The sequence below is a fragment of the Rhinatrema bivittatum genome, chromosome 16 (genome assembly GCF_901001135.1).
Source record: "Rhinatrema bivittatum chromosome 16, aRhiBiv1.1, whole genome shotgun sequence".
Taxonomy (NCBI): domain Eukaryota; kingdom Metazoa; phylum Chordata; class Amphibia; order Gymnophiona; family Rhinatrematidae; genus Rhinatrema; species Rhinatrema bivittatum.
The window spans coordinates 20,343,442-20,366,823 of record NC_042630.1 but is presented as its reverse complement, the minus strand read 5'-3'; the positions used below and the strand labels follow the sequence as shown (position 1 = coordinate 20,366,823).

Sequence of the window (23,382 nt, the reverse complement as noted above, 5' to 3'; positions counted from 1 at the left end):
CAACAATGCTGCTCATCAGCAGGCTCCTGGGCCTGCCCATGGTATCACGCAGCAGACCTGACTTGGTGTCACCAGTGCTGAGCTACTCCTTCTGAGAAGCATCATCCCACAATCACGTCGGCGCAGGCCGAGTGTCCCCGGGGAAGTGAGCCGCTTCCTGGCATCAGGGCCAGCGCTTTCAAACAGAGGAACAGGGACATCACCGCAAAAGGATGAAGGCCCCCAGTAAATCCAAAACCAGAACTCCTCCAATAACATTATTATTCCCCTCTCCTCTTCCCCCTTCCCCCATCAGGGCCCCCCCCCCGTCTCTCTCCTGCTTGCCCCCCCGTCACCGATTCCATGGCAGGCTGCCCTCCCCTCCCCTCCCCCTGGCCAGCTCCAGCTGTCACGGTTCCTGCTGCTGAAGCTACTCCCAAGCAGTTGTATATATTAACTTTTATTCATTTTTATGTACGAATGTTTTTTGCAATATTTCGGTTCCCTGCTGTGCACCGTTCTGGGTCAGTCTTGTACTGGGAATGTCAGTCTATAAAAACCTGGAAGTGAAATAAGTGTAAAAAAAACCCAACCACTCATGCTTGCCAGTGCTTGATCTTGATCTGTCCAGTCCCTGCACTCGTGGGCAATTACGCAGCTCAGCACCATTACGCGTGTGCTAATAAAATTAGGCGCAAACTTTACCGCGCATACAAAAACTGGAACATTCCCCAGGGAGTAACAAAAAAATGCAGAGCTACCAATGGCCTTCCTTCTGGCTTGTTTTTCTTCCCAGGCAGCATGGTGCCACTTCTTTTCTGGGGCAGGCTCTTTTTTTCTGTCCTGGTTTTACAGGTTTAGTAGGCTGGGCTACCGCAGGCAGCTGAGCCGCTTCCAGCCAGAGGTGGGTCAGTTAAGCTCCGTTCGCAGGAGAAGTCACCACCACTTCCACAGAAAAATACTGGGCCCAGGCCACACAGTGAAGGCTACGCCAGTAAACTAGTAGCAGCGATGTGAGCACAACATGTATCCCAGAGGCTCCTTGGTGTTAAATTCTGCACCCAGGGCAGACCTGTGCATGTAGGGTTCTTCCCTTATGATAACCTCCCGCAGTGGAGTGCAACCAGCAATCCCTGGCAGGTCCCCCCCCCCCCCCCCCCCCCCCCCCCCCCGAGCATGCAGGCACAGTCACAGGGACCTGTCAGAACCACTCCAGGCTGGAAATCAGTTGGGCTCATTCCCCTTCACCTGCACGGAGCACAGCCCGAAGCTGCCCAAAGCAGTCGGAGGCCTCCGAGCTTCTTACACAGCGCATTTATGACACAGGGACTGAAAATGCCAGAGCAGACTCCAGCAAAATGCAGAGAACACAGGAGCTAAAACTACGAGAGAAGACTCCAGAAACATTTGGAGTGCAGGGGCTAGAAATTCAATATTTCCCTATAAATTAACCCTATTTCATGCTACCTTCGTATTTTATCTTATTTTTATTTTATTTTCCCAAGTTTCTTGATCCAAGTTTCATATACCTGTTCGATGTAATCGCACTCTTTCATGCGTGTTTTTAACGTTATAATGTAAACCGAAATGATATGTCACATTGCTACATGAATTTCGGTATATAAAAATGTTAAAGAAATAAAATAAATACCTGTGTTTTTCTTTCTTCAGATACTCTGAGGCTGAACCACGTTGGAAAAAAATGAAAGCCCTGATGCTCAGTCTGTTTCTGTATATCGTCATAGCTCTAATTTTCTATGTGGCGAACCAGAAAACGGAAACGTATGACAGCTTTGATCTCCCCCCAACCAGAACGCACCCCCTGGCCTTTGGAAGGGAATCGGTCACTTTGTCTGATGATAACTTCACCTACCACCTCAACTTGAGTAAATACGAAGAGGAGTTTCCAGCTCTGCAGAGCTACAGATGCTCCCTGGTGATTGACAAGGAGGATTTCTGCCGCTCGGCCAACGAGAAGCTGCTGTTCATCCTGTCCACCAAATCCCACCCCTCATCTTTCCACCGAAGGGTGGCCCTGCGGAAGACGTGGGCTAAAGAAAGAGAGATCTCTAGGTACCTGGTAAAGCCCCTGTTCCTAATGGCTACCTCTCCAAACCAGCAACATATGAACCTGGTGGAAGAAGAGGACAAGGAGTTTAAGGACATCCTGCTCTGGGATTTCATGGAGAGCCACAGCAACTTGTCCCTGAAGGAGCAGTGCTTCATCCAGTGGCTTTTCCACAACTGCCGGCAGGTGGAGTTTATCTTTAAAGGTATCGCACCCAAATTATTCCAATGCCTAGACCAGGATAGACAACGTTAGCCCATGAGTGCCACAAACAGGTCTGGCTTTTAGGATATCCAAAATGAGTATGCAAGAGATATATTTGTATGCAATAGAGAAAGTGCATGCAAATATATCTTATGCATATTCATGGGTGGATATCCTGAAAACCAGACCTGTTTGTGACATTGGAGGACCAGAGTCATCTACTCCTGGCCTAGCTCTCTCCCTTCACCTAACACCACTCACGCCCATAGGTTTAATAGCATCACCCTCTTAAATATCTCTTCCCCATATCATTTACCTGTAGAGATTTCAATTGTGATGAGGTACATAAAATGATAGGGGGCAATTCCTTATTATTTAGGGGTCAAACCTTCCATCTTTTGTTTGGGTTCTTCAAATTCGTTCGTGCAGATGTGAAGTCAACCTGATGGAGCCAGCCTACCACAAACACCACTCTCCTCCTCACCTGTTAAGAGAGGGAGGTTGTCTCCTCGCTCCCCTCCATGATTCTCAGCCCGGCTACGAAGATGGACACTGACACGTGGCATATAAACTTTCAAATTCAAACTGCAACTTCATTGCATGACTAACCAGCCAGCATTTAGAACTAGGGCTTAATCTGTGAGGGTGCGGCCTGGAATGCCATGCGGCATTTTTTTTTTTTCAGACTGAAAAGAGGCAGAGCAGCAGAGGGTGTGTCCTGCTCCAGCCCCTCCCTTTCCAGCAGCCTGCAGGGAAGAGGAAGCGAAGGGTGAGCAGGAGCGGACAGAGCAAGGAGCAACCACTCTGCTCCCTATTTTAACTGCTTCCCCTCAGAGATAGCAGTGTAAATCAATTCCAGCTCCCCTACAGAAACGGAGCAGAGCTGGTGGTGGCACGTGTCATTTCAGGCCCTAGGGGGAAGCAAAGCAGAGTGCGCTGGAGCTGCTTATCCCGAGATGGAGCAGCCACGTGGCCTTGATTTTTTCATGCAATTTTCCTGGTACGTTTGAGGAGGCTCTGAGGCACAATGACCAAGGCCAAAGAGAATAATGAAAGAAAATCCCAGGAAATCACAGAACCTGGTTATCTTAATGAGACCTTCATACAGCAGGCTTAAAATAGATCACTTAAGCGTAGTTGGTAGTACTACGCTTAAGTTTTGTTCCAAAACTACTTAAATGGAAATAGCCCGATTTGTTTTACAATCATTGGTCTCTTCAGCAATTTTTTTTTATTTTTCTGCGGTTAAAAACTTTTGGCAATGTTGAAATCCTTTGACACTTATCTTTTAGATAGTATTTTGAATGTCCTTCTCCCGCCAATTCCAAGCTCGAGACAGCTCATCTTTCGATATCCTCCTTCTTCAGGGGCTATTATATTATGGCGACAAGATCAAATAGCTTACACTGAAACAGTAGAAATTCAATGAATTTTCAGATCTAAAGCATCGCAAACATTATTTTAAATAAGTTCAAAACATGAGTCAAAGAATATGTAGTCTATCTTCTACTAGGACATTTAGGGTTAACAGGCAGTTGGTTATAATGTCTGTTTCTTGGAACCGCCATTTAAAAAAAATAAATTATTATTTATACTAAACAGTCTCTTGCCAGACCACCAATCACCACAGGGTGCTATAGGAGGAATAATCAATTACCATACAGATGCATTATTTCAAATGTGTCAATCACACTTGCATAGAAAGCTCCCTTTCTAAGGAAAGCAGCCTAACCAATAACAAAGGTAGAAAATGAACCAATCTTCAATGGTATATTCACAAAAGGGAGGTCCATCCAATGTCGTGGCTCATGCCCGTTGGTTGAATCGAATGTACTGGTAAATTAAAAATCCATCTTTTGTTCTTTGAAATTCAACACTGATGCCTCTATCGGATGACACAATCAATTCCAGGATAGACCACTGCAATTGTTGAAAACTGTGATTAAACAACATACGATGTTTCACAATTGATGCATCCATCTTCGTGTTTAATCTACTTTGATGTTCTTGTGTGTTCTTATTGGTCTAGATATTCTAGCCACATATATCATAGGGCATGTGCATTGCAATGCGTATGTAACGTTCTTAGAATAACATAAAAATAACATGACCAGTTGGATGTTTCCAATGTATACCTTGAATTGTAGTAGCACACATCTCACAAGTACTACAGGGCAAGTGTCCTACCAATTGTGTAGGTTTAATCAAAAGTACAAGAGTCTCTGAGTGAAGCTTGCACTACTCAATTTTTGATGTCTAGGGCCTTGTTTTCAGGAAATCAAAAGCTTCTTTGAAAAAAATTGAGAGAAACTGAAGTACATACCAATGTTACCTTATGCTACGAGCGATCAAAGCTGCTTTGTCCAAATATTGTGGTAGACGGTCATCCTGATAAGACATATCCTTATTGCAATATTGAAACAATGCTGTCCGGTCTGAAGAGGTCAAAGAGAGACAAAGGTCATCTCCACTGCTTCTGCCACTACTGGGGATATCATCTTCCTGGCCAGGTTACTGCTTATCATGCTGACTCCCCGGGCTTCACTGCCTCTTCTGGAGAGGGAGGGAGAGAGGGAGGGAATGGTGAGAGGGTGGGGGCAATCAGAGAGTGAATGATGGTATCAGAGGAAAGCAGAATGAGGGAGGGGAAAACAAGAAAGTCAGGGGGCAGGAGCGAGTGAGGAGATCAGAGGGCAGGGAAGGCAAGTGATAGGGGGGATTGGTGGGGATGTAGGTTGAATGAGCGAGTAAGGGGATCAGGACTGTGGGGTGTGAGTTAGGGTGCTGGAGGCACTGTGAGGTATGAGTGAGATAAAAGTTGGGGCAGACTGTGAATGAGGAGACTGGAAGTAGCAGGGGAAAAAGTGCATGGGGAGAAAAACAGTGATAATCGTGGGAATTGAACCATCTTCAGTCTGAGTAATCGGAGTAACTGGGAAGGAGAAAGATCAAGTGATGAGAAGTGAGTTCCAAAGGAGTCAAGAGACTTTGCCAAGAGAGCGCGGTCACAAGTTTATTCATCTTTCTCCTTTTCTTTATTGACTTTGTTTAAATCCTGAATTGAGTGCTATAAATAGTCCTCAGCCTTCAAATCAGCCAGCAGTAAAAGACGTTGGAAAGCTCGTTGCTCCTCAGTGTGCTTTTTGGCTGGGATTATCATTAGTGCTGTGTGCAGGGATGGAAGGAGGCTTGCACTGCGACTATCACAAAAGGGCCCATTCATTATTCCTCCTCACAGGGAGCCCCTGGATCTCAGGGTAAATTGCTCTCCGTGGAGAACCCGAGAGAACCGTGTGCAGAAAGGCTCCGTCTCTTTTTCCGAGGCGCCCCGGGTGCAAGTTAAAGGATCCGTCCCCTCCCAGGGGCTGCACATTATTCACTCCTTAGTCACCTTTTGTGGTGAAAAGGCTGCAACTTTCTGCAGAATACTGCAGCGTGGCTCCTGGCCGGAGCAAAAAGTCGTCAATCGGAGAACTCCCCTTTTGAATGACCTCTGCTGCTGGCCAGCAGAGGGAAGTTTAAGGTGTCATCCATCTTTTTTTTTTTTTTAATGTCTTCCTACTGGCTCGCCAGCGTGTTTAGTGGACGATCACGCAGATCCTCTCAGTGGGCTTGGTTGGGTGCTAGGCAGCGAGCATGCGGAGGGGCTTCCGCAGGGCCCTGGAACGGTTAAGCGTCTCTGGCATGTGTTTAGGATCGCGCCCCCTGCAGTTCCGGCGAAACCTGAAGGCATGGCTGCTGGCGCAGGCTCTGGGCACATTAGAGAATGAGCCTTAATTAGTAAGGCCTTCCAAGGTGTTTTGTTTTTTGTTTTTTTTTTTTAAATCTTATTTTGCGTCTTTACTTCGCTTTCTTTAAATTGTGTTTGTTAGTTTGCGTTTTAACTAGAATTGTTAATTATGTATTTCTTGCTCGATCTTGTTTTACATAGAAACATAGAAATGACGGCAGAAGAAGACCAAACGGCCCATCCAGTCTGCCCAGCAAGCCACGCAGTTCATCCATTTATTTATTTATTTTTTCCCACCCTTTTTTCTCCCTCCCACCCATCACTATTGGCTTCCAGCACCCTCCGGCTGAAGATCCTCCACCTTCCTGGTCACCCTTCTCTGTACCGCTTCCATCTTGTCTTTGTCTCTTTGTAGATACGGTCTCCAGAACTGAACACAGTACTCCAGGTGAGGCCTCACCAAGGACCTGTACAAGGGAATAATCACTTCCCTTTTCTTACTCGATATACCTCTCTCTATGCATCCCAGCATTCTTCTGGCTTTTGCTATCGCCTTGTCGCATTGTTTCGCAGACTTCATATCATTAGACACTATCACCTCAAGGTCGATATCCTGCTCCGTGCACATCAGCCTTCCCCCCCCCCCCCCCCCCCCCCCCCCCCCCCCCCCCCATCGAATACAGTTCATTCGGATTTCCACTCCCCATATGCATGACTCTGCACTTCTTGGCATTGAATCTCAGCTGCCATATCTTCGACCACTCTTCCAGTTTCCTTAGATCCCGTCTCATTCTCTCCACTCCTTCCGGCGTGTCCACTCTGTTGCAGATCTTAGTGTCATCCGCAAAAAGACAAACCTTACCTTCTATCCCGTTAGCAATGTCGCTCACAAAGATATTGAACAGGACCGGTCCCAACACCGATCCTTGTGGTACACCGCTTAAAACCGCTCTCTCTTCAGAGAGAGTTCCATTTACCATCACACATTGTCTTCTGTCCGTCAACCAATTTGCAATCCAGGTCACCACCTCGGCACTCACTCCTAAGCTTCTCGTTTTATTCACCAGTCTCCTGTGCGGAACCATATCAAAAGCTTTGCTGAAATCCAAGTATATGACATCGAGCGCTCTTCCTCGATCCAATTCCTTGGTTACCCAGTCAAAAAAGTCAATCAGATTTGTCTGACAGGATCTTCCGCTGGTGAATCCATGTTGCCTCTGGTCCATCAATTCTCCGGACTGTAGATAGTTCACTATTCTCTCTTTCAGCAGTGACTCCATTACTTTTCCCACCACCGAAGTGAGGCTAACCGGTCTGTAGTTGCCAGCCTCCTCCCTGTTCCCACTCTTGTGAAGCGGGACCACCACCTCTCTTCTCCAATCACTCGGCACCACTCCCGTTTCTAGGGATCTATTGAACAGGTCACACAGCGGACCCGCCAGCACATCTCTGAGCTCCCTCAATATCCTTGGATGAATCACATCAGGCCCCATGGCTTTGTCCACTTTCAGATTCTTTAGCTCTTCCCATACATTTTCTACTGTAAAAGGATTTTCATCTATTCCAGAGTTTTGAGAAGTATCGAGAAGGGCAAGCTAGGAAATTGAAATTAATAACTAAAATAAGTACGTAATAGTGCTACGAAAGTACCAGGGACATTATCTGTATCCACACAAACACACATCACTGCCCCTGCCCTCTCTTATTCACTTTTCACGTGCACCAGGCTTACGTCTTACATAAAACAGTCTTTATTCTACCAATGCCTGTCTTTCCATGCATCTTATTCTATCACACATGCTGCCTCTGGAAAGAGGGCACTGGCCATTATAGTATTGTATCATTCCTTTAAATCTCTCTACCCCATGTCATTTACTTCAGTGAACCTCAGAGGTATCCCCCAGGCTCCATGTTCCTGGGCCATTCATGCCTGCGCTGGCTGCACATATATTTTCTCAGTTACCACCAGTGCAGAGCTTGTTCAAATCTGGTTTAAGGAAAAGACACTGCGGCGTCAGTTTTCACCCAGAGCCGTTTTCGATGGATGAATAATAAACTGATGCAAGTATATAAGTAAATACATGCATATACATACATACATACATACACACAGGGTTTAGCCACCTAACATTTGAAGTTAAGATCCCTAAACCAGCTCCTTTAAAAAACTGAGAAGGAATGAGGGATGAAGAGCTCTCCTCTGCAGGCCCCCTTATATATTGAGCAAATGCGAACCATGGCCTCGACAAGGTCCTTCAAGAAAGCTCTGAAAACCTTTCTGTTTAGGCAGGCGTTCGAGCCAGAGCTCTAAAGTTGTAACTAGCAGCCAGTAATCTGTACTCAGGCCATAGCAAGTTATGTGCTGTGAAGCAGGTGATATTGTTTTTGTCAATTCCGTCTACCCCTGTTGTGATGTTTTGCATTATCATGCATGTCTGCTCTGTACCCCCCGCCATGAACACTCCCGGATGCCTGCAGATTGTACATTTTTAAGAATAAATACATCAAAGAGTGCCTGCCTAAAGTAAGGAGCAGATTTTTACTATCATCTCAATATAGGCCCATAAAGAGTGGGCACCTATGGGGACAGAATTAGGGTGGGGGGGAGGGGGGGGAAATGAGGCATCTAGAGTTAATTTTCAGTGTTAGGCATCTAAGATAGGTGCTTAAACCCAGGCAAATGAAGGACTAAATTTAGGTCCCTGACTGAAAATTCTCTAAATTTAGGGGCTTGAAATTTAGGTGTCTAAGTGAAGCATTGAGTGTTTTTTTTTTAAAATTGGACCCTATAGTATAATCCAGTGTTTTTCACACCAGTCCTCAGGGCACACCTAGCCTGTTAGCTTTTTAGGATAAAACTAACAAACAAGTATGGAAGTGTATAATACTATTTAAATACCCTTAGTATTATTTCTTTAAATAGTATTTCCTTATTATATGCCTCCATACTTTTTTTTTTGACACTTTCTAAAGCATATCTGTCTCTTTTTTGTAGGTGATGACGATGAGTTTGTTAACCCAGAAGCACTGGTGAAATACATAGGAGAGGCAGCCAATGCCTCACACGTCATACATGGATTCCTGCACCACCATAGCACTGCCATGAGGCATGGGAAATATAAAATATCCTATTCCCTCTTCCCTAACCTAAAATATCCTTCCTTCCTCTCTGGTGGTGGTTTCCTCTTCCCTGGGATCCATGTTCCTGCCCTCTATGCTGCTACCATGCGAATCCCCATATTTCCATTGGATGATGTCTACTTTGGTTTCCTGACCCTGGAAGCTGGCTTGAAATTTCACAATGATGAAAGGTTCTACGTCTGGGGTTTGAAGTACAATATCTGCCTATACAAGAAGGCCCTGGTTGTCCATGGAATTTCACAGGACAAACTACTCCAGGTTTGGCAGGAACTTCAACAAACGAAATGCTGACTTGCAGAGATCATAGTGTTATGCTATTCTGGACTTCCAACAGGAGATCAATGGGTGCTGAAGAGGGCACAAATGTTCCCTCTCCCTGGGAACCACTTCTGATGCAGCAGCCAACAAATCTCGGACCAGTAGATAAGACCCACAGTTGGATCAACAAGGTTCCGCAGAGATCGAACTTGTAGCATCAATGTGTGGAACCGAGACTGCGGCAGGAATACTCTGCCCCAGTTTGTATCGAACCGAACCTCAAGATACTCCAGGATCTGAGACTGCTGCAAATCACTCTAGGCCAGATTCATCCCCAAGCCCAGTTCCTGTAGCAAGGAACCACCCTGCAGGAAGTGTGAAGACTTTGCAGCGGTTTTGGTTTGAATCAACCAGTCGTCAGAGAGGGGTGAACTAGAATGCCCTCCTTGTGGAGAGCCACCACTACTGCCACCATGACCTAGGAAAAAAGGTCCTAGGTGCTGCAGCTAGCCCCCCTTATAAATCCTTCCAAGAGGTGTTTCTCCTCATGAAAGGCTTCTAAGAAAACTAAAAAGTCATGGGATAGGAGGCAATGTCCTTTCATGGATTACAAACTGGTTAAAAGACAGGAAACAGAGAGTAGGATTAAATAGTCTGTTTTCACAATGAAAAAAGGTAAACAGTGGAGTGCCTCAGGGCTCTGTACTTGGACCAGTGCTTTTCAATATATTTATAAATGATCTCGAAAGGAATACGACAAGTGAGATAATCAAATTTGCAGATGATACAAAATTATTCAGAGTAGTTAAATCACAAGCAGATCGTGGTTCATTACAGGAGGACCTTGCAAGACTGGAAGATTGGGCATCCAAATGGCAGATGAAATTTAATGTGGACAAGTGCAAGGTGTTGCATATAGGGAAAAATAACCCTTGCTGTAGTTACATAATGTTAGGTTCCATATTAGTAGCTATCACCCAGGAAAAAGATCTAGGCATCATAGTGGATAATACTTTTAAATCATCAACTCAGTGTGCTGCAGCAGTCAAAAAAGCAAACAATTAGGAATTATTAGGAAGGGACTGGTGAATAAAATGGTGGATGTCATAACGCCTCTGTATCGCTACATGGTAAGACCGTTGAATACTGTGTACAATTCTGGTCACCGCATCTCATAAAAGGTAGAGAAAGGCGACCAAAATGATAAAGGGGATGGAACAGCTCCCCTATGAGGAACGGCTGAAGAGGTTAGGGCTGTTCAGCTTGGAGAAGAGACGGCTGAGGGGGAGATATGACAGAGGTCTTTAAAATCATGAGAGGTCCAGAACGGGTAAAAGTGAATCGGTTATTTACTCTTTCGGATAATAAGACTAGGGGGCACTCCATGAAATTAGCAAGAAGCACATTTAAAATTAATCGGGGAAAATTATTTTTCACTCAGCGTACAATTAACATAGAAACATAGAAATGATGGCAGAAGACGACCAATCAGCCCATCCAGTCTGCCCAGCAAGCTTCACACTTCTTTTCTCTCATACTTATCTGTTTCTCTTAGCTCTTGGTTCTATTTCCCTTTCACCCCCACCATTAATGCAGAGAGCAATGATGGAGCTGCATCCAAGTGAAATATCAAGCTTGATTAGTTAGGGGTAGTAACCGCCGCAACAAGCAAGCTACACCCATACTTAATTGTTTACCCAGACTATGTTATTCAGCCCTTATTGGTTGTTTTTCTTATCCCCTGCCATTGAAGCAGAGAGCTATGCTGGATATGCATGAAGAATTAGTTTTTCTTCTCCCCTGCCATTGAAGCAGAGAGCCATGCTGGATATGCGTGAAGTATCAGTTTTTCTTCTCCCCTGCCGTTGAAGCAGAGAGCTATGCTGGATATGCGTGAAGTATCAGTTTTACTTCTCCCCTGCCGTTGAAGCAGAGAGCTATGCTGGATATGCGTGAAGTATCAGTTTTCTTCTCCCCTGCCGTGAGAGCTATGCTGGATATGCATTGAAAGCGAAGTATGCATTGAAAGCCACATTAACTATCAACAAATATTGAATAAGCCTAATAATTGGTAATACCTATAGCCTATGAACTCTCCGTTAATTTTACATACTCTTACCCACCCCTGGTCTTTTTTTTGGGGGGGAATTTTTTGCCAGAGGATGTGGTTAGTGCAGTTAGTGTAGCTGGGTTTTAAAAAGGTTTGGATAAGTTCTTAGAGAAGTCCACTAACTGCTATTAATCAAGATGATTTAGGGAATAGCCACTGCTATTACTGGCATCAGTAGCATGGGATCTTCTTAGTGTTTGGGTACTTGCCAGGTACTTGTAGCCTGGTTTGGCCTCTGTTGGAAACAGGATGCTGGACTTGATGGACCCTTTGTCTGACCCAGCATGGCAATTTTTTATGTCGTGTCACCCTCGGTCCTCACAGACCACGGAAATGGACCATCATCAGCCAAATTAGAAGGGGGTAAATCGTCAAGCACATCCAGGCAGCGCTGTCACAGGCTTAAAGAAAGCTGTGGCTGAATCACCCTGAAGTGGCATGCAACACAATAGATAAGTGCAGAGGCTTCCTCACCGCGTGTGCCATAGTTGTAAGCGTGCAGAATGGTGAAAGCTCACACCTGGAATATACATGTCCAAAATGGGCACCCAAAAAGCATGTGCACACATATATGTGCACAAATATACACCTAGGCAGCACACACAACTAGGCACCCAATATGGGTTCCCATTAAACCAAGGCGCCTAAACAGGACGCACAGGCGCATGCCGAGTTGCTCACAGTTCAAATAACATTCGCAAAGACCTCACAGCCTACCATGTGCTCAAAAAGTGAGAAGCCTGTGAGTGGGGCCTAGGCAAATGGCTGCTCAACCCGCCATGCCTGCACTGCCTCCTAAGTGCCCGGAACTCCTCAGAGACGTGAGTGTCCCAGCTTATGATTTTTTTTTCTCCGCTTTTTTTTTTTTTTTTTTTAAATAAGAAAAACGTTCACCTAAGCTCAGCCCTTCATGGCTGAGAGCCAAAACAGGTCCTGGCTACGAGGGGAGAGAGCTAAACCCTCACCACCAAGCCTCTCGGCCTGTAACCGCTAATAGCACTTTACGTCCAGGCCCCTCAAGGCTACCGGGCTGAAGCACTCTACTGAGGGAGGAACCGCATGGTATCCCTCAGGAAGCAAGCGGTATTATACCAGTATCATCCCAAAAAAAAAAAGACATCAAAGTTGGGTGCAGAACTGGGTGTGCAGGAGCCCGCCGATGCCCACAGCGAAAAAAAGATGCAAAATCACCTCTCAGCCTATTGTGCGCCAAAGGAAAAAACCTGGAAGCGGGGCCTATCCAAACGGCTGCTCAACCCACCATGCCTGCACTACCTTCTCACCAAACTCCCCAGAGACATGAGTGGGACAGGCGAACGCCAAGATAACAGACCCTTTTTCCTGCTTTCCTTTTATTTTTATTATTTTTTTTAAATAAAGCAAGAAAATATTTTACCTGAGCTCAGCCTTCCCTGGCCGAGAGCAATAATGGGTCCTGGCTTCAGGGGGAGAGGGCTATAGCTTTCACCACTGAGCCTCTCTCGGCTTGCAACTGCTATTGGAATTTCTGGTCCACAAACAGTCAAGGCTATCGGACTGAAGGCGCTCTACTGAGGGAAGGACCACATGGTTATCACCTCAGGAGGCAAGCAGTGCTATATAGAAGTCTCGTCTTTCTATTATCTCCTTGCAATTCCTTCTTCTTTTCTTTTTTTTTTTAAATCACAGGTATTCCCCTGAAGGAAAATGCATGTCCACTGTCTGCTGGAGATGGAGAATACTGTCAGGCTAATGTCAGGGCAGGACTATATGGCTTTGATGTCAGCTTTTTCCGTCCTCATCTGCTGGCAGAGGTGCATAACCCACTGATTGGGACTGACCTGCCTGAATGCTATGGAATCAATGTTAACCCCATGAAAGCTTGGCGAGTCCTGCCAAGCACTGCTTAGGGCTCGCTTGCAGCTGTGCACCCCTACACTGGCAACCTCCTATCTACCAATTGGGTTCCTGGTTGCCTCTGGCCATGCACTCTGCTTTGCAAGATTTCCTCTGATGGTTTCTAGGGACACTGTAACCCTGCAAATCCCAGGGGGTCACACAACTGTCAGAAATGAACCTACAGTTCAAACACAAAAAGTTCTGGGATCACCAGTGACTTACTACTGTGTGTCACTGATCAGTAACAGGCACAGGGCTTACAAACTAAACAGTTTATTAGAAACAGGATGTACACTGAACTGTAAAAGATATAACCAGCAAACAATAAATAGAGAAAAAACAGATTATATAATAAACACTACCTCATTATGACTTACTTTACAGTGTCGAGTGAAGCTTTGGTAACAGTCTGTTTGCAGGATATTGTTCAAAAGTGGGATAGGGCCTCAATATATAGTATCTCTGGCTGGCTGTGCTCCTGAGTCAGGACCGAGATTTCTGGCCAATTTTAGGTTAGAGCTGGATTTACAGTGGGGTAGCATCTGGGCTGGATCAGGTACTTATACCCTGCACAATCAGAGGTAAGTGACTAGTAAAACATTCTCTAAATAGATAGAACTAATGTCCAGGTCTTACCATATGGGTCTGGCATCCAGGTGTGGAAACAGCGTCTCCTCTTGGCTGCACTTGGTAACTCATTGAGTCCAGAGTTGACTACCACAGCTACTGGGACCTCTGCCCAGTCTCTTAGCAACTCTCAACAGTAGTGATAGAAAAACATAGTCATTAACCTTCTGAGAGTTGGCAAGGAATAGATTGGCTTCGTACAATGACATGTGCACAGCCCATCAAAAGTCCACACTAGCAGCAGTGAGTTTAGATCCCAATGTATGATCCCACAGCCCCCCTAGTAGTGTTAGCAGTACTCTCTCCATTAAATGTGGGGCTAGTACTTATACGTTACGTGCACCCAGTGTCCAAACGTATAATTCTTCAACAGTGTCAACAACATACATTCCTTTAAATGCTTGGCAATGAGTGAGAGCAGAGCTAGTAATCAAATGTTCAGTGTACCGCTATTAATTAGCCCTCTCTGTGACAGGGTTAAACCTCAATGTCCAAACTCACAATCCTTCAGCACTGCTAACAATATACATTTCTCTTTTAAATGCTTGGCAAACAGTGAAACAACAGGGCTAGTTATAGGGAGGGCAACTTTCAAAACTGCTTGCATGTGTCCATATATATATATATATATATATATATATATACACATATATATATATATATATATATATATATATATATATATGTGCGTGAAAAGTTGCTACAGTATTTTATAACCACACAAATGATACGCAAAGGTTATAAAATACAAGTACATATGTGCACAAATAAGCTCATGTATGTAAAAGCTGTGAGCCACAACATTTAACTGGATAAATTCTGATTTATCCAGCAAAGCCACTACTTAGCTGGGTACGTCTGGAAAGCACTATTTGCCCATTTAAGTAACAGTTTTTTGACTTATCTGGCTATGTAGGCTAGCCGAATATATCTAAAAAAAAAGAAAAAAGCACTACTTAGACGGGTAAGTCTTAAAACGCTACTTATCTGGATAAGTTGGATAGCTGGATTAAGTCTAAAAAGCACTACATAGCCAGCTAAATCTGATATAGGCGAGTAAGGTGCCAAATTTGCATATGTAAATTGCTTATAAAATAGCAACTTACTCACGTAAATGTTGCCCCCTCCCCTGCCTAGAACGGCCCTGGCTCACCCCTTTTTTTCACCCATGCAAATTTACTCATGGACCCTGATTTGTCAGTGTTTGCTGAGGTTTCTGAGATAGCATATAATCACGTATATGCTATTTTACATACGTAAGTGCTATTTTTACACATGCCTTTTTTTTTTAATTCATCTTTAAATGTTCAGTGCGTCCTTCTGGTTCTAGTTGACACAAAAGACAACCTGCCAGCTGCCAGGAATTGTAGGCTGCAGGCATTGTGAATGGAAACAAACCTTTCCTTTTGTATCATTATTTAATTTTGTTTGCCATTTTGTGGTCTTTTCGCTTGTTTTGTTTCCCCAAGTTAGATCACTTCTTTTATGTCATGTCGTTTATTGTGTTTCCATTAAAGTGGGGGAAGCAATGCCATCCCATTTTTGTCTCTAACATTGGGGGGTTTCTGTACAAGATTTATGAAATTTGCAGGCATCAGTAGCACGAGCAACAGAATCCCAAGGTACAAGAGTGGGGCAAAGCAGCACAAAGGGTGGCATGAATGCACCCAACAGCCCTGGCATAAAGTGAGGCAAATTAAGGCAACGTGGGCAAACAGTAGCAGAGTCATCTCAAGGCATCGCAAAAGAGGCCAAGCAGCACGAACAGTGGCATCAGCAACCCAAGCCAGTGAGTGAGGGGTAAGGCAGCAAGCACAGTGGCACCAACACTCCAGTACACTGGGTGAAGGGTAAGGCAGGAAAGAGAGTGGCATCAACATAGCAAGATGCTAATGAACCAGGAGCGTGGCAGGACAGCAGGAGCAAGACTGGTAACAACCCAGCAGAGCACTGAGCGCGAAAGGTGCTGGCAATGGTTCAGTGGGGGGTGAACCCACAAAGGTTTGATAATTGGTGTGAAATATAGCTCTGGGTTCGGTCCTCCTGCTGCTTGTATGGAAAGTCAGAGAAACCAAGCAGGGGAGGTTTGTCTTAATGAAGGCCAACTTTTCTGACAACTCTGGTGCCAACCGAGAGCAGTTTATTTATTTATTAGGCTTTTATATACTGATGTTTGGAGCAAGCCGTCACAACGGTTTACAAACAAAATAAAATAAAACATTGAATTTAGTGAACTGTAAAAATGAGAATAAATCTTATAAATTAATTAAAAATACATAGAAATACATAAGAATCAATGTGGACTCATGATGACCCCTTACAATTGAGAATACCCATTCATTAGGCACACTGGCTGGTGGGTAGAAATTGAAATGCTGGGTAACCTTGGCAAGGTCTAGCTACACTGCGGATTCATGTGCTCAAATGACAAGGGGTCTGGATATGGAGAAAGCAACAGGAACTGAGGAGACCTAGTTGCCTATGGACACCTCAGACTAGATGCAAAGACAAGGTAGGCCCTAATTACTGCAATGTAGCATGTGACTGAAGTTTGTTGAGGGGTGATATACTGTTCTCTGCTGCCAACTGCTGAAGCTATTGACTGTGTCAGGGGATCCTGTCCTGGGGTGGTGGATAAAGGTCAGGAAAGAAGTGGTAGCTGACAGGTTGCTACTGATGCTGACAGCATATAAGAATCCTACTGTGCGAGGAGTCTGAGCTGTTTTAGCAGTTGCAACTGCAAGAATTCCAGGAGCACCAACACCTCTGGTACCAGAAGCCTTCTAACTTTTCCTCAAGGAGGTTGACAATAAGGATTACCTCGGCCAGGATGGCTGTAGCTGAACTCAGAGCCTCCGTGACGTGTGTCACCTGCATCATGTGTAACCAGTCTTGACAACCCAGTGGGCAATTCAAATTTGTGACGGCATCCACAAACTTATCTGCATCGAGGTAGGTGGAATTCCAGCTGGTGCCCACAACCTAAATAAGGTGGTTCTGATGCACCCAGATTGCTTTCCTGCTGCTGATGTAACTGTTGTCCACCCTTCATGCTTCAAGTAAAATGCCCAATTATTTTCCTACACCTATCAGATCCCTATTAAGGGGTTTCCCTCCATACTCAGTCTGTACGCCTTGGGGCGTTCTTGCTTCTCTGGGTGGCTGCTTTACACTTCTCATGGTGCCTTTGGGTCTTTACGCCACTCTTCGTGCTGTTTTGTCCATCTGTCAGTACCTTGGGAGGGCTTTTCTGCACTTTGTTCCGCTTTCATGGGTTGCTGGTGCCATTCCTGGTACCACTTTGCCCTCTCTTAAAGCCTTGGGGTGTTCTCCACACTTTTACTGCTTTGCTTCTCTGATGGTACCTTGGAGTATCCTTTGACTCTTTTACAGTGCCTTAAGCTATTCACACCACTTTTACCACAGTCTTGGTGCTTTGGACTTCTCTTCCCCCTTCTTATGTGGCCTATCCAGAAGCTCCATTTGAATATCCCAGTTCTGAAGCTCAAAAACAGGCTGCACTGCTTCCTCCACTGATTCTAATGGGAAACGAATATATGAAACTTTTTTCTTCGTTTGAAACCAGCGAAACAAATGAATGAATGGAAATGAAAAGTTTGCCTCTGCCTATCCTTGATAATTTATATACTGGCATGGGGTGCGACAGTGTCAGAGGCTTTAATGTACCTACTTATGAAGTACGGCAGTTTTGTGTATAAATGTAGGTCTCTCTCTGTTTTTGTGTTTTATTTGATTGTGGATATATTCTTCTACCCTACCTAGAACTTCAAATAGAATGGGCTAGAAATGTCAAATTAATCAATTTACAAGGATAGTCCTCAAGTCAACTGCAAGCCCTACAAAGGAGCGTTCCTTTTCTGTGACAGCCTCAGATAAAGCTGTTTGTATTGGCCACTCTCCATTTTCCACAATACATCTGACACGCCGTCCTGGGTGTTTACAGATATTTACATTAAGGAACAGCAGTCCAAGCCAGGAACCTTTCGTTTTTATTTTATTAACGTGAAGCTTAACATTATCCTTTCGGAGTACAGAAAATAGATTCATTTCTGGATAATTTCCCTACCACTCCTTCTTGGAACAGGAAAGTAGATGCAATCCACTCACGGTTTATAAAATCATGAACAGTGTGGCACAGGCTGATAGGAAACCATCATTTACTTTCTCCCTGAAGCGAACCAGAGGCAGATCTGAAACGAATTCTAGAAAGCATTTTTTTTTCCAGTCAACTTATAATTAAACTATGGAACTTACTGCCAGAAACTGTGGTCAAGACTAGTAATTCATCCGAGTTTAAAAAAGACTTGGATACGTTCCTAGAGGACAGGAATGAGCAGCATGAAATGGGTGTTCGTATTGGGATCCTGCAGATCCTTCCCGAGTGACCCGGACTGGTCACTGTCAGAGACAGGATGCTGGGCTCAATAGACCATTACTCTGATCCAGCATAGCACCTCTTTTGCTCTTTTTCTTTTTTTTAACTTTTGATGACAGTATTCAATAAGACGGTAGCTTTTAAAAAGCCGAGGGAACGTACATGTGCGCATTTATGGACACGGCCATTTTACAACACACGCACATATATACGTGCATGGCATAAAATCAGCTGTATGCACGTACGTGTACATAATTTTATATGCACGCACACACGTGCGCACAAATGTCGTCTCTACCGCACAAGTGGAGGGGGATTTTACAAACAACACGCACAGACTCAATAGCCCTTTTTCCCAGTTCAACCAGTTAATGGATTGGACTTCCTAGCACATTCCCCCCCTGTTATGTAGCCTCCCTTTTACCCCCAACCCTTAAAACCCCGCTGAGCGGCCTAGCTTTTTTATTTTAATACTTACACGCCGTCCATAGCAGAAGTAAAGTTACGCAACAGAGGACCCCAGTGTGCACGTCAATACTTACACACACATTTCAGGGCAACTTCCTGGAACGCTCATGTTACCCCACCCAGACCATGCCCATATTCGCGCACTTTTTAAAACCTGTGCGGTGCACGCCGGCCCAAGACACCTGCGTATCTCCTGGATTTGGTGTACATGGGGCTTTTAAAATCAACCTTTATGCTGACCTTTCATACCCTACTATGGGTAGCTAGATAACTTGTCCTGGATATTAAGTGTGGTCAGATAACTTTAGCCTTAACCAGTTATATTCCAAAGATTATAGCCAGATAAGTACAGTAGCAATTAAAAAAAAAAAGGTCATGGGCCTAGGAACCCTATCACTGTCTTCCCCCACCCACCTGAGCTCCAAATGCAGGGCCCTCCGTGGATCACCCTCCCTTCACCCAAGGAAAGCAAATGGTCTGTGAACAAGGCTGGCATTATGTACAAATATATTCAGGTTTATTAGACTGTATAAGTATGTACATTTCTTAAGGACTATGTACATCACTAATAGGATGTCAATCAGCACACTTATCTACTCGTGGTTAATAGTCTCAGGCCACACAACTATATACATTTCTACAAGGTAGCAAGAACATTTAATATTTGGCAGTTTGGTGTTGCTGGCCTCCACAGTATACCACCAAATATAATAGAAGGGACCTCAAGTTTCCACTTAATCAAGTGTTGTTGTTATCCTCTCCCTTTTTCCTAAGTCTCACCCATGTGAAATGATGCAACTGGGTTGGTGGGCAGTGTTGGCCTGGGAGTTCCATTGTATCTAAACTGCTATCATCTCCTTGGTGCTGCTTCCACTCTGCTGAAAGGTCCATGCCAACACCGGGATCCATGGCCTCCTGTGGGCCTTACTCTGCTTCCTGATCTGTCACTGGGGTCCACACCTTCTGGGAGTCCTGACTCCACCTCCTGGAATGCTGCTGGGATCTATGCCCTCCTGGGGAACCCAACTGCACCTCTGGACCTGACATTGGGGGTCCCCCTTCTACCTAGGGGACCATTTGATCTTCTGCTAGGGCCCTCACCCTCCTGGGGGACTGCTTGATCTGCCACTGGGGTCCACACCCTCCTGGAGGACTGCTCGATCTGCCGCTGGGGTCCCCTTGCTGAAGGGGAACCGCTCTGCTTCCGGATCTGCCGCTGTCCTTCAGTTCTTCTCCCTTTGCAGGAGAGTTTCCCTGGCTTGCGTTTACAGCTCCACTAGGCACAAGACTTGTTTAGCATTCAGTGATTCAGGACCTCTGCAGTCTCAGCTTTCAGTGATTTTAGCTCCACTAAGCTCATGGTCAGTCATTCCCTGTTACCCAGCCAAAAGGCCAAGACCCAGGCAGAACCATGGAAAGAGACTGTGTGCTCACCCTTCAATCCTGCCTGGCTGTTTTTCTTCTGTTGTCTGAGAACTGGGTACCCAAGGGTTTGACTCCCCTTGTTAGGGTGAGAATCTGTTTCCTAGGACTATTTTTTCAGTACATTTCTCTCATAAATCCCTCTTTTATTCAAAATTCTCCAATATAAGACTTTTACAGTCATAATTTTGTTGATTTGAAGTGATATTTCACTGCAAGTTACCAACAGTAGTCCAGGGGGCTGTGACATGCAAATCCCCTACCTGAGTCTCTGATTAATCTATTTAATTGTCATTTAAACACCTTCACAGTAGTATGGGGTCTGGCAACCTTCTCAATCTCATTCTGGGTTTCCTTGGCTGGTGGCTCATGTTACATAGCTTCATTGTCTTCTTTTTTTTCTCTGCTGCAGTTCACTTAAATGATAGCATGCTCTTTAACCTCTGTCTTCCTTGGGAGGTTCACAATTGTCCAAAGTTAAGGTTCTGAAATCCTCTCCACCCTTGCTTTACTGAATGCTTGGGCAAAAAGGAATTGGATCACAATCTTCAGGGAGTCAGGGGAGTTACCCTTCCCTTTAGACAAATACGTAAGAAATCTCCAAAAGTCCAGACCTCTTCTTCTCAGTTGAGATTCTGGTTGAATCCCAAAAACAGCTCTCCTTCCCTTCCTCGCCTCTGCTCTGAGATCAAGGGGTGATCTCCAGCTTCTTCTCCTGCCTGTGGAGATCCTGGGAGGGATCTCTAGCTCCTTTCTCCTGGCTTATTCAGCTGTGCCTAACACATCTGACTCACACATGGGCCCTTACTGAATCCTTCCTCACCCACTGTCTGAACACCATCCAGAAATGGATCCACAGCAACAAACTGGCTCTCAACATATCTAAAACGGAAATCATTATTCTATCACGCCATCTTATCGCTGACTCCCCCAACCACTTTTGCTTTTGACTCTCATACCATCTCCAACTCTCAAATTGTAGGAAATCTGGGAGTCATAATCGATCCCTCTCTCTCCATGCTCAATCACGTAAAAACTATTACCAACTCCTCCTTCTACAAACCTCGCCTGCTCAGACACCTTTAGCCCCTTCTTGAACCCTCTGACATCAGGTCGGTCCTTCAATCCTTACTTTTCTCTGGGATAGACCACCTTTATACGCAACCCGTCCTCTACAGGTCATACAAAATACGTCAGCAAGACTCCTTACCAGCACTCCCATGCATGATCACCATTATTCAGTCGGAACTGTCTTACCTTTGGTGTTTCATGTAACTCTTATGACTATTGCTCTGTAACCCACCTAGAATGGGTGAGAGGAAATAAATATTTTAAATAACTAAACTGACAAATTGCTGTCCAGTGTTGATGCCTATTAGAAACAGCAAAATTGTTTAATGTCTCAGGTTTAACGTCTCAGGTCAAGAGTGGTTTAAGGTATATAGGACAGGTCTGGTGGTAGCGAAAACCTAAACAGGTTGATGATCTGAAAGAGGAATTTAACTTCCAATTTACAGTTGATTACTTTAAGAGCTAGCAGACCATTAAAAGCACAATGATGGGGCAATGCATTGCGGCCGAAAATGAAAATCTCTCTAGTCAGTCAACTGTGCAAGAAGCCTCCCAACTTTATAATGTCCCGAGTCCCCAAGAAAAAGAACACAAAAGCTGTAGCAGCCAAGGAGCACAGGAGGAAGAACTGAAAGGCAGGATTTCTAATTAAACTTGTTTGGGATAAAGTGTTTTAAAAGAATAAATCAAATGGGCTAAATGAGATCTGTCTTCAGGTATCAGGAAAAAATATGAGAAAGGTACAATGTTAAACATCTGGTGGAGCTATCAAAAAAAAAAAAAAGAAAGAAAATTTGGACACATAAGACAACAGAGAGAGAGAGGGAGTTACTAAGGTATTATCTTGGGATCGTAAAGTTATTTTTTTTAAAGGGGTGTTCCTTCAGAAGGTAGATCATATGTAAAGATTAAACTAATTGCCCCAAAATTACAGGACTGGACAGATGTACAATCGTAGCCCATTGGAGGGGAAAAAAATCCTAGGAGCACAGCAGGGATTAATAGATGTCGGGACGCACACACTAGATGGGAAAATAAATTGGCAGCTGACGTGAAACTTCACCCAAACCAGAAACAAGCTGGAGACCATTTCTTGGAACAGGATTATGCTACAAACAGCTTTGATCAGATGTTGTACCATGACAGAACAATATCCTAGTTTTCTAACCCTTGGGCAGAATCATGCGTGGTAGATTCATAAGGATGATCAGAATAACATTTGTAAAAAGGCAAGATGCAATGAGACACAGAAATGGATTTTATTATATATGTTGTAAACATATACATAGAAACATAGAAATGACGGCAGAAGACGACCAAATGGCCCATCCAGTCTGCCCAGCAAGCTTTCATACTTTTTTCTCATACTTATCTGTTACTCTTGGCCCTTAGTAATAACTTTTTGGTTCTATTTCCCTTCCACCCCCGCCATTGATGTAGCGAGCAGTGCTGGAGCTGCATCTAAGTGAAGTATCTAGCTTAATTGGTTAGGGGTAGTAACTGCTGCAATAAGCAAGCTACTCCCGCACTTATTTGTTTTCCCAGCCTGTGCCATTCAGTCCTTGTTGGTTGTTGTCTGAATATAATTCCCCTTTCCTTTATTCCCATCTGCCGTTGAAGCAGTGAGTTGCGCTGGATATGTATTCCAAGTGAAGTGAAATGTAGATGTGATTTAGTGTTTATTTATATTGTTTTGTTATGGGCTGTTAGGGCTGTTCAGCTTGGAGAAGAGACGGCTGAGGGGGGATATCATAGAGGTCTTTAAGATCATGAGAGGTCTTGAACGAGTAGATGTGACTCGGTTATTTACACTTTCGAATAATAGAAGGACTAGGGGGCATTCCATGAAGTTAGCAAGTAGCACATTTAAGACTAATCGGAGAAAATTCTTTTCACTCAACGCACAATAAATCTCTGGAATTTGTTGCCAGAGGATGTGGTTAGTGCAGTTAGTGTAGCTGGGTTCAAAAAAGGTTTGGATAAGTTCTTGGAAGAGAAGTCCATTAACTGCTATTAATCAAGTTTACTTA

At 44.5% G+C, this 23,382-nt stretch overlaps 1 protein-coding gene across 5 annotated transcripts in view; it reads left to right on the top strand.

Annotated features, from left to right (window-relative positions):
- LOC115078298 (N-acetyllactosaminide beta-1,3-N-acetylglucosaminyltransferase 2-like) overlaps positions 1–10,022 on the top strand; it is a 65,813-nt gene extending 55,791 nt beyond the window's left edge. For all 5 annotated transcript variants that reach the window (XM_029581157.1, XM_029581155.1, XM_029581158.1 and 2 more), the window contains 2 exons: positions 1,651–2,252; positions 8,977–10,022. In XM_029581157.1, the coding sequence (XP_029437017.1) occupies positions 1,682–2,252; positions 8,977–9,413 (1,008 nt within the window). In that variant the 5' untranslated portion in view covers positions 1,651–1,681 and the 3' untranslated portion in view covers positions 9,414–10,022. The remainder of the gene's footprint in view (positions 1–1,650; positions 2,253–8,976) is intronic.
- The last annotated feature ends 13,360 nt before the right edge of the window (positions 10,023–23,382 follow it).